At 41.3% G+C, this 19,355-nt stretch overlaps 1 protein-coding gene across 5 annotated transcripts in view; it reads right to left on the bottom strand.

Annotated features, from left to right (window-relative positions):
* Positions 1–19,355, bottom strand: part of ptpra (protein tyrosine phosphatase receptor type A) — a 290,068-nt gene that overhangs the window by 74,159 nt on the left and 196,554 nt on the right. For all 5 annotated transcript variants that reach the window (XM_070866834.1, XM_070866832.1, XM_070866836.1 and 2 more), the window contains 3 exons: positions 11,927–12,011; positions 10,833–10,906; positions 1,053–1,189 (listed from right to left, as the gene is read on the bottom strand). In XM_070866834.1, coding sequence (XP_070722935.1) covers positions 1,053–1,189; positions 10,833–10,906; positions 11,927–12,011 — 296 coding nt within the window. The remainder of the gene's footprint in view (positions 1–1,052; positions 1,190–10,832; positions 10,907–11,926; positions 12,012–19,355) is intronic.

Here is a 19,355-nt window from a genome sequence, read left to right as displayed (position 1 = left end):
TTAAATTACAATAGGACAAGGTGGCATAGTTCAAACTTATGAAAGTCAAATTTAGGACTGATATCAGGAAGTGTTTCTTCAGAGTGATCAACATATTGAATGGACCCCCAAATAATCTCTGTAATCTCTCCCAGCCTCACAAATCCACCAACCCCCACTCCAAACCAAGATATCTGCGCTCTAATTCTGGCTCTTTGAACATCCCTGATTTTAATTGCTCAAGCCTTCAACTCTGCAATTCCCTCCCTAAGTCTCTCTGCCTCTCTATCCTCCTTTAAGACGCTCCTTAAAACATTTTTTTTGTCTTATAACACTCCTGTGAAGCACCTTGGCACGTTCTACAACATTAAAGGCGCTATATAAATCCAAGTTGTTGCTGTTGATAGTAATGGAGGTGAAAACAATTTGTGATAGAGAAGATATGGTATCTGAAGCTCAGCTCAGGGACACAGAGGATGTGAACAATCTGGTTCAGTCTGAGATAGTGATCAGGGAGGCAGATAGAATTGGTGGTGAAGGAATGGAGATTTTGGCAAGGGCCAAAGACAATGGTTTTGGTCTTCATAATGTTTAATTAGAGGAAACTGCATCTCTTCCAGAACGGAATGTTGCTCAAGGAGACTACAACAGTCAGTGGAGGGAGAGGGAGAGATGGTGGTGGTGGTCAGATAGAGCTGGGTGTCATCAGCATGCATGTGGAATCTGACGCTTTGTCTTCAAATGAATTCTCCAAGGGGTAGCATGTAGAAGAGCAATGGAAGGGAGCCAAGGATATATCCCTGTGTGACTCCAGAAGTAATGGGATGGGGGCAGGAAAAGAATCCATTGCAGGAACTTGGGTATGTAAGAGTGGAACCAGGTGAGGGAAGTCCCACTCAGCTGCACACTGGAGGAGTGGCTTTGGAGGAGGATGGTCAACCGTGACAAAGGCTGCAGGTATGTAGACAAGGTTGAGGAAGGATAATGCACTATGCTTACAGTCAGAGAGGTATATATTAAAAAAAATAACTTCAGGTGCGGTAACTACAGCTAATGAAACGAGAGAAATTTACATTAAACTCTTCTCTGAAAAGTTTGTTGTCATCTGCCATTCGTCGATTAGCTTCTTCTTCCAGTTTCTCAATAGATAGTGGTGGGTACTTTCGGTTCGTGCTTGGAGACCTTGCGAGCAGTGGCATGCTCTGGAGCTCTACATGCCAAAAAAAACAGGTTGATTCCATCAGAAATATGCAAAGAGCAACAGAGTTAAAAGTACAGTGTTCTGGTGATAAAACCATGCTTATATTATATTAATGACAAACTCAGAATTGCAACAGAAACTAGTAGGCCTCAGAGAATAGAAGGTTAAATTGAATTAACATACACATACATACAAACAAGCTTTTATATGAGAATACTTAATAAGTGTGCAGGGATTTATTTTAAACATTTGCCTTCTCCAAAACACACAAAATACACAGCAATTACAAATTCATTTGCAGATCTTACAACTGGTGTAGGTGGTTAGCCAGACTGGCCTGTGGACTACTCCAGCATTTGCTTTCATTCGACTCTGATTAGCAAACCAGTGTTGTACTAAGCTAGCACATGCATTCTTTTTTCTCCCAGTTCTCTTTTTACTTAAATTATATTCATGATCATACTGTAGTGTGCATCTATTACTCTTAACTATTACAATTAGCTACTAGTTTATCAATGACTAACAATTCAATAATTAAATGTGAAAATTCTGCAAAGAAAGACTAATCTAAAAGGAAATTATATGCAAAATTGATGAAACAGGAAAATGCAACCGGCTTGGAGTGGTCCTTCACATTTCTAATCTACTTGATACTATCTGATGAAGTTTACAGGGATAAAGTACTGAGATGAAATACTGGAAATGCAAGCTTGCTGATTACTGCTTTATGATCAGTTTATGATCAGGTGTCAGCAACTCTTGCTTCTGAATCAGGTGGTCATGGGTTCAAGTCCCACTCCAAAAGCTTGAGCACATAATCTAGGCTGACACGTCAATGCTGTACTGAGGGAGTACTACACTGTCACGATGCCATCTTTTGGATGAGATAGTAAACCGAGGCCCTGGCTGCTCCCTCAGGTGGACATAAAAGATCTCATTGCACTATTTGAAGAAGAGCAGGCCAATATTTATCATCAACCAACACCACCAAAAACAAATTATCCAGTCATTTATCTAGCCAATTTGCATTTGTAGGATCCTGTTATGGACAAATTAGCCGCTACCTTTCCTTACACTTAAAAAGTGCTCAATTGGCCATCAAAAGCATATTTTAAATGTAAGATATGTTTTGGTTTACTTGGTTTTTGACAGCACCAAATAGTCTGTTAGTGCAGTATAGTCTGCACCCCTTAATTCAATGCTATCCAATTCAAATTACAATTCTGAATTTTCAGGAATAGACTATAATCTAAGCGCACTCATCTCTAACTACCCTAAAATTCATCCAATGAAACATTTATTTGCATTGGAGTTTTAAAATTAATTTTAAACATTGTTTTCTAGTTTTGGCACAATGCCAATTACATTGTCCTTATTAACTGTAGAATAAAGGGGACTTGCATTGGCAATTCATATCCAATTAAATGCTGACATTTTAATTTTAAAAAAAGTTTCACCAACGGTACTCCTTTGAAAATCAAACAAATATGGAGAATTAACTTGTTTTGGCAATGGAATGCAATTTCGCATCCCTATTGCTCCTCTAAATTTTCCTTATTTTTTCTATGTTCCGAGATATATCAATCTATACACACAGCCTCCTCTTTGAATACTTACTGTGTTGAAAACTGGACTCATCACACTGTCTCCTATTCTATCTAGTCTTCTTCAGAACCTAAAAACTGTTAAATTCGTTATTTTCCTCAGTCTTCCTTTTCTCTGCTAAACTGCAAGCTTTTAAAACCCAGGTTTAGTGTCACATAATGACCATTACTTGATTTACCTCGTCTTTGCTAGGTTATTTTAAAATTTTGTTGTACCCTACACTGTGAGGGAATTTCCCTTCATTAGGTTTCTTAATTAAATAAAATAGCTCACCAAGACTACAGGCAGGCGAGCAGGAGCCAGGCCTCTATTTATAAGCGGCACTTGGCATTATATAAAAGCAGCAAAAAAATCCATTCTTGGGATGAGGGCGTCAATTATTGTCCATCCCTAGTTGTCCTGAGGTGGTGGTGGTTGGCCGCCTTCCTGAAGCACCGCAGTCTGTGTGATAAAGCGGCCAGTAGGGAGTTCCAGATTTTGACCCAGTGACGATGAAGTTACAGAGATATATATCGAAGTTTGGATGATATGTAACTTAGAGGAGAACTTGCAGGTGATGGTGTTCCCATGCACCTGCTGCCCATGCTCATCAAGGTGGTGGAGGTCGCGGGCTTGGCAGGTGTTGCTGAAGAAATCTTTGCGAGGTGCTGCACTCCATCCTGTAGAAACTACATACTAGCCTCAATTCTGCAGTGGTGGAAGGAGTGGGTGTGTAGGCTAATGGATAGGGTGCAGATCAAGCGGGCTGCTTTGTCTTGGATGGCGTTGAGCTTCTTGTGTTATTGCACCTGCACCCTGCAAGTGGAGAGTATCCATTCATACTCCTGACTAGTGCCTTGTAGGTGGTGGAGAAGCTTTGGGGAATCAGGATGTGAGTCATTTGCTGCAGAATACCCACCCGCTGACCTGCTGTAGTACCCACGGTATTTGTGTGCTTGGTGCAGTTGAGTGTCAGGTCAATTGTGACACCTAGGATGTTAATGGTAGGGGATTTGGCGATGGTTATGCCAATGAATGTTATGGGGAGGTGGTTAGGTTCTCTCTTGGGCCTTAGATGCAGTCCTGAAGAATTCCTGCAGAGTCAGCATGGTTTTATGAAAGGGAAATTGTGTTTGACAAATTTGCTGGAGCTCTTTGAGGATGTAATGAGCAGGGTGGATAAGGGGGAACCAGTGGTTGTGGTGCATTTGGATTTCCAGAAGGCATTCGATAAGGTGCCATGTAAAAGGTTACTGCACAAGATAAGAGCTCACTGGTTTGGGAGTAATATGTTAGCATGGATAGAGGATTGGCTAACTAACAGAAAACAAAGAGTTGGGATAAATGAGTCATTTTCAGGTTGGCAAACTTTAACTAGCGGGGTGCCACAGGGATCATAGCTGGGACCTCAACTATTTACAATCTATATTAATGACTTGGATGAAGGGACCGAGTGTAATGTAGCCAAATTTACTGATGATACAAAGATGGGTGGGAAAGCAAGTTGTGAGGATGCAAAGAATCTGAAAAGGGATATGGATAGGCTAAGTGAATGGGCAAACATTTGGCAGATGGAGTATAATGTGGGAAAATGTGAGGTTATCCACTTTGGTAGGAAAAAAGAAAAGGTAATTATTTAAAAAGATTACAAAATGCTGCAGTACAGAGGGATCGGGGGGTCCTTGTACATGAAACACAAAAAGTTAACATACAGGTGCAGCAAGTAATTAGGAAGGCAAATTGTAATGTTGGCCTTTATTGTAAGGGGGATGGAGTGTAAAAGTAGGGAAATCCTGCTACAACTGTACAGGGTATTGGTGAGGCCACACCTGGAGTACTGTGTACAGTTTTGGTCTCCTTATTTAAGGAGGGATATACTTGCATTGGAGGCAGTTTAGAAAAGGTTCATGGGTTTGATTCATGAGATGAAGGGGTTGTCTTATGAAGAAAGGTTGAGCTAGAAGAATGAGAGGTGATCTTACTGAAATGTTTAAGATTCTGAGGGGACTTGACAGGGTAGATGCAGAGAGGATGTTTCGCCTCGTGGGGGAATCTAGAACTAGGGGGCATAGTTTCAGAATAGGGTCGCCTATTTAAAACGGAAATGAGTAGGAATTTCTTCTCTCAGAGGGTCGTGAATCTTTGAAATTCTCTACCCTAGAGAGCTGTGGAGGCTAGGTCATTGAATATATTTAAGGTGGAGATTCAGATTTTTGAATGATAAGGGAGTCAAGTGTTATGGGGAGCAGGCAGGGAAGTGGAGTTGAGGCCAAGATCAGATAAGCCATCATCTTATTGAATGGCGGAGCAGGCTTGAGAGGCCAAATGGCCTACTCCTGCTCCTACTTCTTATGTTCTTATGTAACATCTGCAACATCTTTATGAGTTCCATATAAGCTTACTAGATACAGGAAGCTTAATTTTCTATTACATTTTTTAATCTTTGTCGCAGCCTGTCTTTTACTGGATTCATAGGAACCAGACCAATTGCGAGTGATTTAAGTTGCATTCCATTACTCAGCTCAACTGGACTCCATTAGTTGGCAGTGTATTTTTTTATTCCTCGATTTTTTTTTTAGTATAGCCCTCCTTTGCTCACTGTAAACTATTGTGTTGGAGTACTAAATTGCTGTGCAAGGAAATAGGTTGTGCCCACAATTCCTAGAACAGGACATTGTTGATTGAGCTGGGTCATGGGGGAAAAACAGGGATTCGTTCAGAAGCGGAAAGGTGTGCTTTTTTGAGGGGGGGGGAGGGAAGGGCGAGAAGGAAGGCACACATTTACAAGCACAATTCTTTAGTCTTAACCATTAATAAATATACTCTTAAAACATTTAGTCAATACTAAGCAAGAGCACAGCAATCAAAAAGAAAATGAGAACAGATTTAGAAAAATTCAACCAGAGGAAATCATCGACCACTTGATAGCTTCGAAGTCATCTGGGGTTGGGCATCACTTATAATTTGGATAAAAGAATTTGAAATATTTAAAAAAAATCAGATCTAAAAGGCCAATATGAAAGCTCTTAAGAGTTTAAAACTTATTCTTGAATAAACTTATTCAAAAGCATATATGGAAGAAGTTAGTCAGGCACAAAAAAGGGCAACTGCATGAAATCTTATTCTCCACAATCACTACATTATTCCATATCAGCATGAAGCCCATAGGCTGTACTATAATACAAATCGCTCTTCCTTTAGACCCAAGCTGCATTTTGCTTCGGAATTTCAGATATTCCTATCAATGCCCATCTAGTCAGGATTTATAATCTACAGACCTCATTCAAAAATCATTACTTCATTAATTGCTGATTTGCCACCTTACTACAATTACGAATCAGGAACAGTGTACTGTGCAGTTCTTTTAAATATGTTTCAAAACACTACTCCAATGCTATATTAAAAACTGCACAAGTGTTTCTAAACTACCTGCCAAATATAGTAGATAGGAAGTAGAGTTACAAACTAGCAATTCAGTTGAGTGGATTATTAAATTTCAGCATTACCCAGGGATGGAATTGTAGCTTTAAGATTACTACTAGTTATTCACTACATTATGTTTTTTTTGTGAACTGCTATGGCACATACTGAGTACAGTAGATAATCAAGTGGATAGCTGTGGAAGTAAAGAAGGAACATGATTGCAATGTATGCAGCAGCTAAGTATCAGTAAGTAGTTAAAATTATCTATCGGGGCTAACTGTGGCCATTTTCACACTTGCTGACCTCAATTAGATAGGATTTTCCACTAACTTTATACATTTTGTGTTTGGTTACATTTAACATTAAGATCAAGGATATTAGAACATTTTTGTACTTTTATCACCCAGTGTTAGCACGGAGCACTGCTAGTTAACGTATAGCACAGGTCGATGCAGAGCAATGAAGCTTTTCCTCTGTCCCAACAACGTGCATTAACTTCAATTTTTTAAGCACAGCTACCAGAATGCGTGAACTTTTCCATATCCCTATAAGTCATATTTGTGGTAATTGACTGAGATTGCTATTTTGTGCTGAATTGTTCCGTTGTAGATTACACCCACCCCTGATGACCAGCAGTGAGAAGATGCTTGTAAGAGCAGAGAAGGGTAATTGTTAAGATCTGCAAGACCTGCGATTATATATTATATTTGGGCCACAAGGAATGTTATTTTGAAGAATCAGTGCTTCCAAAATTATGATACCAAAGAACACCAAATCTGATAGAAAAAGAGCACAAATATTCACAATCTTACACACATCATGCTATACAAACATACTTAAAATGCAAGAGAAGAAATAAACTAATTAGCAAGACAGATAAAAAGCAAGCTCTGGTTCAAGACTGGAATACAAAGAATGGCATAGTAGGGAAGGGAATGAGAAGATAGCATTGACATTACCAGAGATGAGCAAAGTGGGGTGGTTTCAAAAGAAGCTGCTGAAGTGAACACAAAAGAAAGCTTGAAAACAGACTTGTGCACAGTTCACATATGTGGAGTATAAGCACACAAATATAGTGGAAAACTGTGCATGATTTGTTTTTAAATTAACACATCCAACATTCTCAAAATATTTTTTGTCTCAAGCAATAATAAAGTAACATGGCTGCCGAGAATTTTCTGAAGGAGAGAACAGACAACTGCACTGAGAGCTGCACCAGTCAGCATTATATTTTGGGAACATGTATATAGTGCTGATTCTATGCAATTCTTCGCAGTTGGTGCAAATTATTAAATTTTAGTTTGATCTAATTTATTTTTATGTAATGTACAGTTGCTTTTAAATCTTTGTGTACAGTTACAGGTTTGTTTAAACTTTATCTGCTGTACTTAGTTCACTTTAATGTTGATTTTTAAATTGTTAGCCTATAGAAAGTAAAATGATCTTTAAGAGAGGGGCGAAGGAGCAGCGAGAGTTCGTAGAGGGATGTGATCGGGCCCAGGGCCTAGAAGAGATGAGGGCCCAGGAGCAGTACGGGACAGCCCACACTGCGATATGTGTGCGCACTAGGTCCGTGCAGCAGAGCTGGTCTCTAGTCGTCTTGGGTAATCCTTGCCACTGGACCAAGACCTAGCTCCGTCAAGCCCGTGTGGTGGCTGGTGTGCAACGGCCACCACACGTTAAAAAAATCCACGCACAGGCATCTTCCAACCTTCAGGATGTAGTTCGGGACCTGGAATATTAGGTCCTTCATTGAAACACTTGTGAACTCATCCCTTTTTGGCATGGAAGCAAGTCATCCTCGATGATTATTGAAAGGAGGCAGAAATACCTACAATATTAAGTACCACTTCCACTAATTCTGTCTGGAGGTAGAGTTCCCTCTGCCATATTTTCCAAAAATATTAAACATTCAACTGAGGCAGGGTAGAAACCCATGTCAGATTTATTGATCATAAGGAAACTGCTCTAATAGCACAGGTAAGTGAGCCATACTTAGTTGCCTTTCACTAACTTCCCAAAACCACCTTCAGGCCTATGAAAATTAAAATATCTCCACTGGTAGGAGATTATAATACCATTATTATTCCAGTCTGTTTTGAAGGGAGGGACAAATTTAGAATGGGTCAGTAAAGCAATGGAATTGAAAACAGAAAGCAAAATTAACAATGAATCTCTGAGTTACTTGGTCCCTTTCTAAGCACTACCATTTTTATTGAGGATTGCTCATTGTTGTAATCAATATCCAAATAAATACTGGAAAAGTAAACCGCGTCTTCCTTGGAGACAAGTTTTGGCATTCATAAATACATTAACTAGAAAAGATCATCCCAACGCAGAAGTCATTAAATAAAATATGAGAAATCACAACAAAAATTACAAGTTTTAACACATTTGTATTGCAGGAGGACCTAGCCCAATTGCCAGTACAGGTGTGACGTCCGAAATCCAGAAACCTTGGGACCGATACCATTCCGGATTCCGGGTATTTGCAAATTTCAGAATGTCTTTGCCAGGGCTGAGGAAGGTAGGTAGACGGGCTCGGTCGGGCCACAGGAGGTCGGGGGGATCTGATGGGCCGCCGGAGGTCGGGGTAGGGGGCTTGTCAGGCCACCAGAGGTCGGGGTAGGGGGCTGGTCAGGCCGCCAGAGGTCGGGGTAGGGGGCTGGTCAGGCCGCCAGAGGTCAGGGTAGGGGGCTGGTCAGGCCGCCAGAGGTCGGGGTAGGGGGCTGGTCAGGCCGCCAGAGGTCGGGGTAGGGGGCTGGTCAGGCCGCCAGAGGTCGGGGTAGGGGGCTGGTCAGGCCGCCGGTGTCAGGGGTTCGGTCAGGCTGCCGGATGTCGGGGGGCTCAGTCGGGCCGTTGAGTGTCAGTTGGGCTGAGACCGAGGGAGGTCAGGCAGCTGGAGGTCGGGCCGAGCAGGACGAGGTCAGCGAGGCCGGGCAGAGGTGGGGTCGGGCGGGACAACGTCGGGCAGCTGGAGGTTGGGCCGAGACGGGGTCAGGCAGGCTGAGCTCAGGCGAGGCCGGTGAAGGTCGGGCCAATGCGGGCAAGGCTGGGGGAGGTTTGGTAGCTAGAGGTCGGGCCGAGGCCGGAGAAGGCCAGATGAGTTCGGGCCGAGGTGGGGTCGGCCGGGCCGAGCAGAGGCTGGGGGTGGTCGAGCGGCCAGAGGTCAGTCGGGCCGAGGCGGGGGGAGTCCGGATTCGGAACATTTTCCGGTTTCTGGACAACCCCACCACGGATCAGCCGGTGTTTGGATTCAAAAATAAGTGCAGGTCCTTCTGATTATTTCACTTTTTCACTTGCAACAATGTTTTTACATTTTAAACAACTAAAATTAGTTAGCTATTATATAACTAGAAAAGAACATGCATTCTGGTTTAAACAACTCCTGGCTCTTGCTGTGCATAAAACACTCACTTAAATTTGCATCATTTTCTATGATTTGAACCATTTGTTCTCAGAAAAAGTTCTTGCATTTGGGACTGAGGGTAAAATGAGCTATATTTAAATATTGCATTGCACTCCAAAACGATTAAAAGCTATAAAGTAGGCCACAGTAAAAACAAATTTGGCTCCAACCAATGTCTCATTCATGTGCCAGTTACACTTTACAAGGTCTACTTTTTGTCAGCTTGGCTCAATTGGCAACACTCTCACCTCAGAAGGTTGTGGGGGCTCTAGCCTCACTCGAGACCTTAAGCACATAATCCAGGCTGGCACTTCAGTGCAATACTGAGGGAGCACTGCACTGTCAGAGGTGCTGTCCTTTGGGTAAGATGTGAAACTGAGGCTTTGTCTGCCTGTTCTGGTGCTTTAAGGTGAATGTGAAAGATCCCATGGTACGATTGGAAGCACAGGCAGGCAGTTCTCCAGCTGCTGTGGCCAACATTCTTCTCTCAATTGCTATCACCAAAAACAGATCAACAGGCTGTTGATTCAGAATGTCTTCTTAGTAATCGCACTTCAAAAAGGGGAAAGAAAGCTGGGCATTGCATTTTGGCTCCCGACTTGCAGCCTCAAGAAAAATCACATTCCGATTGACCTCCTTCAGCATATAGTTAAACTGAGTGACCCAAGACTGCTTACTTAATAAATATTAAACTTTGCAACTTAAAGGGACATAGCTTCACCTTAGCAACATAATATTTTGTGCATTACATGATATTCCTATCTTCAATAAAAAGTGTATCATCTGACTCAGACAAAAAAAAGAGGAAAAAAAGTACGAGCACATACACAAGAGATCTTTACCTCATGCATGAACCGCTGTTGGGTGATGGATCATTTGAGAATGACAAAAAGTCGTAACATAAATATGCACTGTAACTGCTTGACGTGAGACTGATGTGTCCTTTGTCCCAGCAAATTTAACTGGAGTTTGCCAGTGCCTAAGGTAGCTGAAGTTCAGTTTTGTGAGATTCCAGAACAATCAGCTCTGACAATCAAAGTAGATACCATTTTGCCCCATGAACTCATAAGTACACACTGATGAACCACTGCTGCGACATTAGTAATATATTTTCGTATTTAACTGTAAATTATAGCAATTATCTTGGGGCTGTAAATTTACAATTGGATACCAAGTTGGAGCTCTCAGTCTATTAGTGGCACTTTTGCATTTAACACATCTGGCTTCGAAACCCACCTGTATCGTCTGTTCTGCCATTGGATAACCTGAAGGAATTTGAATGACTTCCAGCCTGCTTGTATTTTTTAAACCTGATAGATGAATTCCAGAAAGTTAGTAATTTGTTAATACAATCATCATATTGTAATATATTAAGAGATACTGTATAATACAAGCACAGTTGTGGAACAATGCACTGGTGTTTCAATCCATTCTGCATAGTGGAAGGATGCAAACTTATATTTGCAATTTCCCACTTGATGAGCTTTCAAACAAAGGCTAGATGCTTCCTGACAAGGAGACAGGTGAGTAGCAGCTGGACAGAAACATCTGTAAATACTTGAAACAGATAACCATTCATCTTCTAGACAGGACATTTTTGCATTTGCAAGGCATAGGATTACATTGGAAACACAACACAGGAACAGGCCATTCAGTCTATGCCGGTGTTAATGCTCCACTCGAGCCTCCTCCGTCTTTCTTCATCTAACTATCAGCATACCCCTCTATTCCCTTCTCCCTCATATTCTTATCTAACTGCCCCTTAAATGCATCTATACTATTCTCTTCAACCACTCCCTGTGGTAGCAAGTTCCACATTCTCACCATTCTCTGGGTAAAGAAGTTTCTTCTGAATTCCCTGATCAGGATGCATCATAGGTGGTCTCAGGAACCACTGAAGTCATTTCAATATTGATATATAGAAGCATTCCTTGCAGACTTTTGAAAATAGCTGCATGTTAAACCAGACTTTCCACTACAGTACAGCAACTGATCCCACTATTTAGTTGTTCTGTATCCTTAAGTTCAAGACAGTATTGATCTCTCACCATTTAACCTTGACTTTAACCACATGCAGGTCAGAGATGTACAAATATATTAAAATAGACATTTACATTATCATGAATCAGATGGAATTGTACAGAATAATTATTTAAGTTATTTATAGACTAACTGTGGAAAAAGCAGTTCAAAAAGAGTACAGACAAATTAATGGAAAAGTGTGACAATTACGATTAAGACGGATCAAAGGCGCAAAAAGACTTTTTACTTGAACTATGCAACAGTACAATTAACATGCGTGTAAGCTTAAATTGTTAAAAGTTACTTACCTCAGCATATAAAGGACTATAATAATAAAAACGATGACCAACAACGATGAGAGGGCCACCATTACTGCTATAATGGGCATTTCATCTGCAATGAAAATAAAGTATTACTGAGTATATAGATTATGAACATAAGTATACAAGTATCATATGGGCAAGACAGTTCAACGGAGAACCTTTTTGTTGTATGTAGCCTCAAATGTTTAAAAAAACAAGTTCCTTCCCGTTGTTACCAACAAGTTAAAGATGCAGAATCTTTAAAAAAAATTATTACAGGAGCATACACAAAAATAAACAGCTCAACTAAAGTGGAAAAAAATGATCGGCCTTAAAAAGATCTAATTTAGGTACAGTCTTTTATTTTATTTAAGAATCAATTGATTGAAATTGTTGTGATTGGCCAGGATAGGCATAATCACAACAAAGCCTATTTTCATATCGAGACTCTCAAATCAGTAGTTCAACGAGGTGACCCCTTAATAAATAACTCATCTACTCAGTTCATAATAAGAACATAAGAAATAAGAACAGGAGTAGGCCATATGGCCCCTCGAGCCTGCTTTGCCATTCAATAAGATCACGGCTGATCTGATCATGGACTCGGGTCCACTTCCCTGCCCGCTCCCCATGACCCCTGATCCCCTTATCGTTTAAGAAACAGTCTATTTCTGTCTTAAATTTATTCAAGGTACCAGCTTCCACAGCTCTCTGAGGTAACAAATTCCAGATTTACAACCCTCAGAAGAAATTTCTCCTCATTTCACTTTTAAATGGGCGACTCCTTATTCCAAGATCATGCCCTCTCGTTCTAGTCTTCCCCAACAGTGGAAACATCCTCTCTGCATCCACCATGTCAAGCCCCCTCTTAATCTTATACGTTTCGATAAGATCACCTCTCATTCTTCTGAACTGCAATGAGTAGAGGCCCAACCTACTCAACCTTTCCTCATAAGTCAACCCCCTCAACCCCAGAATCAACCTAGTGAACCTTCTCTGAACTGCCTCCAAAGCAGGTATATCCTTTCGTAAATATGGAAACCAAAACTGCACGCAATATTCTGGGTGTGGCCTCACCAATACCTTATATAGCTGTAGCAAGACTTCCCTGCTTTTATACTCCATCCCCTTTGTAATAAAGGCCAAGATACCATTGGCCTTCCTGATCATTTGCTATACCTGCATACTATCCTTTTGTGTTTCATGCACAAGTACCCCAGGTCCCGCTGTACTCTGACACTTTGCAATCTTTCTCCATTTAAATAATAACTTGCTCTTTGATTTTTTTTCTGCCAAAGTGCATGACCTCACACTTTCCAACATAATACTCCCATCTGCCAAATCTTTGCCCACTCATTTAGCCTGCATGCCCTTTTGCAGATTTTTTGTGTCCTCCTTACACATTGCTTTTCCTCCCATCTTTGTATCGTCAGCAAACTTGGCTACGTTACACTCAGTCCCTTCTTCCAAGTTGTTAATATAGATTGTAAATAGTTGGGGTCCCAGCACTGATCCCTGCTAGTTACCCCACTAGTTACTGGTTGCCAACCAGAGAATGAACCAGTTATTCAGACTCTCTGTTTTCTGTAGGTTAGCCAATCCTCTATCCATGCTAATATATTACCCCCAACCCCGTGAACTTTTATCTTGTGCAGTAACCTTTTATGTGGCACCTTGTCAAATGCCTTCTGGAAGTCCAAATATACCACATCCACTAGTTCCCCATTATCCACCCTGTTCATTATGTCCCCAAAGAATTCCAGCAAATTTGTCAAACATGACTTCCCCTTCATAAATCCATGCTTACTCTGTCCGATCAAATTTTGCTTTTCCAAATGTCCTGCTATTGCTTCTTTAATAATGGACTCCAACATTTTCCCAATGACAGATGTTAGGCTAATTGGTCAATAGTTTCCTGCTTTTTGTCTGCCTCCTTTTTTAAATAGGGGCGTTACATTTGCAGTTTTCCAATCTGCTGGGACCTCCCCAGAATCCAGGAAATTTTGGTAAATTACAACCAACCCCTGCCGCTACTTCTCTTAAGACCCTAGGATGCAAGCTATCAGGTCCAGGTTCATGTCTTGCATCTGCCAATTCAAGTATGACCAATCAAAACTTAGGGATAGAAATTTGTTTGGAACCACTTAAGCACAGACTCAGACAGAGTATGCCCCAAATGGAAGGCTCAGGACTAACCTGAAATTGAGCCTCGGGCCTCATTAGCAGTTTAAGCACGAGCTGCCCGTGCCCATCGCTCCTTGACAGGTAACTCATGCATCAAAGATGCTCACTGGCAGCTCATCAGAAGGTACGGCCAGAGAGGGAGGTTGGAGTGGGCAACTGGGGGGTGGAAGGGATGTGGGCACAATGCCTGTTGAGTCAGAGAGCACTCTTGCTTCTCCTGGTTCCACAGGAAGGTTTACTTATTTATCTATTTTTAAACTAGCCGTTTGTTGGCAGCCACAGAGACTGCTGAAGAATTCAGAGGAGGGCAGGACTGGCACCTGCTCGACTCATCATAAATTTTCCAGGTAGGTCTTTCAATAGATGTTAGGTCCTTAATTAACATATGCAAGGGACCCAACACCCATTTTAGTCAGCCCCCCATGACACCTAAAAACAGGTCCGACTAATTTAGCAATGATCAGAATGCACATGCAGATTGGCCGCAAACCTTCTCACTGCTAAATTTGTCAGTGTTGGGCCCATTTTATGCCCAAAGTAAGGGCACAATGCATATCAATTTCAACCCATAAAGTGCATGTTCTCTTAAAATGTCAATATGGTTTTAATGTGTTTTTAACTAAATAATTCTGTTTTGTATGTTTTTCTTGGGGGATTAACAGTGTGAGCATTGGTCAGATTAGGTGCAAAGCAAGCCTACAAATATTATTGTGGCTGAAGCAAAAATGTGGCTTTTGCAAATGAAAGCAGGCTATTTGCCTTTAAGGTACACATTTTACATGAAAACAGACAATATCAGCAATTGGCTTGCAACAATGTCATTCAAGAAACTGAAATGCTACTCAGTCATGCTGGCATGAATCTTTATATTTAAGGAGTTGTTGGATGCTGTAAACTTGTCAGATTGCAGTGCTAAAACTTTTACCTTGGAAAAGACCAAGCTCGCAAAGATCTGAACCATACTTGGGCATAATTTAACATTACAAATAGCTTTCTATCTCCTTTTCATTGACGCTCAAGCAAATTGCTATATAATTACTGCTGCACTAACTGTGACAAGATAACCTTGGAAATACCATTGATCAATTATGGGACCTTCCTGGTTGATACAGTTCAGATAAATCACAATGAGCTCATTGAATTAGCAGGGGAACTCGGCTTGCCTCCTTAATCAGGAAATGCAGCGCCAGTTTCCACAGGTACGCTGATGACACCCGGCTCCACCTCACTACCACTTCTCTCGAATCCTCCATGGTCTCCAAATTGTTAGACCGCTCGCCTGACATCCAGCTCTGGATGAGCAAAAATTTTCTCCAATCGAATACTGAAGACCAAAGCCATTGTTTTCGGTCCTCGCCACAAATTCTGTTCCCTAGTCACTGACTCCATCCCTCTCCTCAACATCTGTCTAAGGCTGAACCACACTTGTTCTCAACCTTGGTGTTGTGTTTGACCCTTAAATGAGCTGTCGACCACATATCCGCAGCATAACTAAGACTTCCTATTCTCATCTCCACAACATCGCCCGTCTCCACCCTTGCATCAGCTCATCCGCTGCTGAAGTCCTCATCCATGCCTTTTTGTTACATCTAGACTTGACTATTCCAACGCGCTCCTGGCTGGCCTCCCACATTCTACCTTACGTAAACTAGAGGTGATCCAAAACTTGGCTGCCCACGTCCTAACTCGCACCAAGTCCCGTTCACCCATCACCCCTGTGCTCGCGGACTTACATTGGCTCTCGGTTAAACATAGAAACATAGAAAATAGGTGCAGGAGTAGGCCATTCGGCCCTTCGAGTCTGCACCGCCATTCAATGAGTTAATGGCTGAACATGCAACTTCAGTACCCCATTCCTGCTTTCTCACCATACCCATTCATCCCCCTAGTAGTAAGGACTACATCTAACTCCTTTTTGAATATATTTAGTGAATTGGCCTCAACAACTTTCTGTGGTAGAGAATTCCACAGGTTCACCACTCTCTGGGTGAAGAAGTTTCTCCTCATCTCGGTCCTAAATGGCTTACCCCTTATCCTTAGACTTTGACCCCTGGTTCTGGACTTCCCCAACATTGGGAACATTCTTCCTGCATGTAACCTGTCTAAACCCATCAGAATTTTAAACGTTTCTATGAGATCCCCTCTCATTCTTCTGAACTCCGGTGAATACAAGCCCAGTTGATCCAGTCTTTCTTGATCTGTCAGTCCCGCTATCCCGGGAATCAGTCTGGTGAACGTTCGCTGCACTCCCTCAATAGCAAGAACGTCCTTCCTCAAGTTAGGAGACCAAAACTGTACACAATACTCCAGGTGTGGCCTCATCAAGGCCCTGTTCAACTGTAGTAACACCTCCCTGCCCCTGTACTCAAATCCCCTCGCTATGAAGGCCAACATGCCATTTGCTTTCTTAACCGCCTGCTGTAATGTACCATGACACCCAGGTCTCGTTGCACCTCCCCTTTTCCTAATCGGTCACCATTCAGATAATAAGTCTGTCTCTCTGTTTTTACCACCAAAGTGGATAACCACACATTTAAGCAACGCCTCAATTTCAAAATTCTCATCCTTGTTTTCAAATCCCTCCATGGCCTCGCCCCTCCCTATCTCTGTAATCTCTTCCAGCCTCATAACCCCCCCCACCCCCCGAGATAGCTGTGCTCCTCTAATTCCGCCCTCTTGAGCATCCCTATTCAGAATTGCTCAACCATTGATGGCTGTGCCTTCTGTTGCTGAGGCCCTAAGCTCTGGAATTCCCTGCTTAAACCTCTCCGCCTCTCTTTCGTCTTTCAAATCGGCCCTCAAAACTTACCTCTTTGACCAAACTCTTGGTCACCTGCCCTAATTTCTCCTCATGTGGCTTGGTGTCAAAATCTTTTATCTCATAATACTCCTGTGTAACGCCTTGGGACATTTCATTACGTTAAAGGCGCTATATAAATACAAGTTGCTGTTGAACTTTGCTTGCGGAGCAGGGGGTGGGGGGTTGTTTAATTTAAATGTGTTCCACATATTAACATAACTTTATCTATATACAGAGTAAAAGTAAAAGAAAATCATAGCAAGATTACCAACTGATTCCTTGCTTAAGACATCTGACCTACCAGGAGACGTTGAAGAGCAAGAGCTAGTTTATGCTGACGAATGCTCAAGGGAGATGATTCAAAATTCTTAAGTAAATAGATGAATTGAATTTGGACATTTCCAAGATTGTTACAAACTTTCGAACCTGGATAAGAGTATGAGCTTACATAGAATATATAGCACAGAAACAGGCCATTCGGCCAAAACAGTACATGCCAGCATTTATGCACCACTCGAACCACCTCCCATTCTTCCTCATCTAAATCTATCAGCATAACCCTCTATTCCCTTCTCCCTCCTATGCTTATCTAGCTTCCACTGAAATGCATTTAAACTATTTGCCTCAATTACTCCCTATGGTAGCGAGTTCCACATTCTCATCTGGGTAAAGAAGTTTATTCTGAATTCCCTATTGGATTTCTTGGTGACTATCTTGCATTGATGGCCTCTTGTTTTGCTCCTTGCCACAAGTGGAAACATTCTCTCTCTATCCACTCTATCAAAACCTTTCGTAATTTTAAAGTCCTCTATTAGGTCACCCCTCAGCCTTCTTTTTTCAAGAGAAAAGAGACATGGCCTGTTCATCCTTACTGGATGGATAGAACCTCGCAGTTCTGGCATCATCCATGTAAATCTTTTTTGCACCCTTCCCAGTGCCTCAATTTCCTTTTTATAAAACGTTGACCAGAACTGTAAACATCTTAGAAGAAGAAAGCATACAGGAAATTTAGATTTAACTACTGTACACTGAATTTGGTGAACGCACGGAATGGACTGCCCAAGGAGACAGACGGCATGGAAAAATGTATAAGCAAACGGTATAAATATTTAGGGAGTGAGTTGTTGTTTTCCTTCCCTTAGAGTACAGTATGAAGTAGCGGAAGGTTTCACAGGCTGATTAAGAGTCTAACAGGTCACGACACAAATGCTTCTTCCATGGCCGAAGGAGTGGGTGATTGACAGCTATTAGTTTTTGGGATCGGATAGGGGAATTGCATTGTCTTTTCAAGTCTTCCACTTTTCTATGTTACAAGCAACATTAATACAACAATTTTTTGGGTGCTTAAGCCAGCACCAAAGTATACTTAACGAGAATATGGAAATTGCGTCCGTATTACTGCTGCAAAAACAGTAAGTTAAGTGTAGCTGGCTGGGGGGGGTGGGTGGAAACAGTGCTCCCACATCAATCTTATGCATTAATTAGTAGCCATTTACATGACTGGCAGAGGTTCACCCTCTTGCCCATCAAATGGCGAGTAGAAACAATATGCGTTTTTGTGGGGGATGAGGGAGAGAGTGAGATTGCATGCACTGGACCGCATATAAGCTTCCTAAATAAGATAATAAATATGGTTGTAAATTGTATAAATTATTAAAGAGGAATTCATACCAAAGAAGCTGCATGAAAGTAGCTTGCTTTGCAATTTAGGATATCTAATTAGTGTAACTAATAACAGCAATAATAAATTGTAATAGCTTTGCAAAATATGATTTCCTGCTAATCCTCAAAGCAATGCATTATTTAGCTCGTCTACTACTAAGGATTCTTTAACACTCCTAATTATGGATTTTCTTATGAGCTCGCTGGTTTCCATCATAAATCATCAAGTCAATAACAGGGAAACCAATAAAAATGACTTCTTTGGATAAGCAAAAATTAAAATGAGGCATTGATCGTATAATATATCACCAGTACCACAATTAGGAGATATTCCAGATTCTGAATGAAGGTCTCAAGATATTCCTGATGTGAGGCCCCTAAAAACTACTCGTCAACTCTAAAATTTTCAAATTCTATTTTGAATTCACATTTAATCTAAAAATGATGTAAAACTGAAATAGTTTACACACATAGTTGTTTTGGGAAATAATGTAATGAATCATTTTTATAAATTCTAAAGGGATGATGTTTAACAAACTGTATTGGCATTATGTACAGACAGAATCAGATCTGATAAATGCAAAGACATGAAGTGCAGCAATTAATCTCAAGGTTTCAGATTAACTGCTTATTGTAGTGAAGCTTCAGCCAGGTTCTGGGAAAAAAGTTTATTTCTAACAGGCAAATTGCAATGAAGTATTTGACTAATGTAATTTCTTCCTATGCTAGTGATGGGAGAAAAGTTAGGGATAGCAGCAAAAGATCGAAGAGGAAGGTTTAAAGAGGTTT

Source organism: Pristiophorus japonicus, chromosome 2 (assembly GCF_044704955.1).
Source record: "Pristiophorus japonicus isolate sPriJap1 chromosome 2, sPriJap1.hap1, whole genome shotgun sequence".
Classification (NCBI taxonomy): domain Eukaryota; kingdom Metazoa; phylum Chordata; class Chondrichthyes; family Pristiophoridae; genus Pristiophorus; species Pristiophorus japonicus.
The sequence above is the reverse complement of the archived record's forward strand: the minus strand, read 5'-3'. Positions and strand labels throughout refer to the sequence as shown.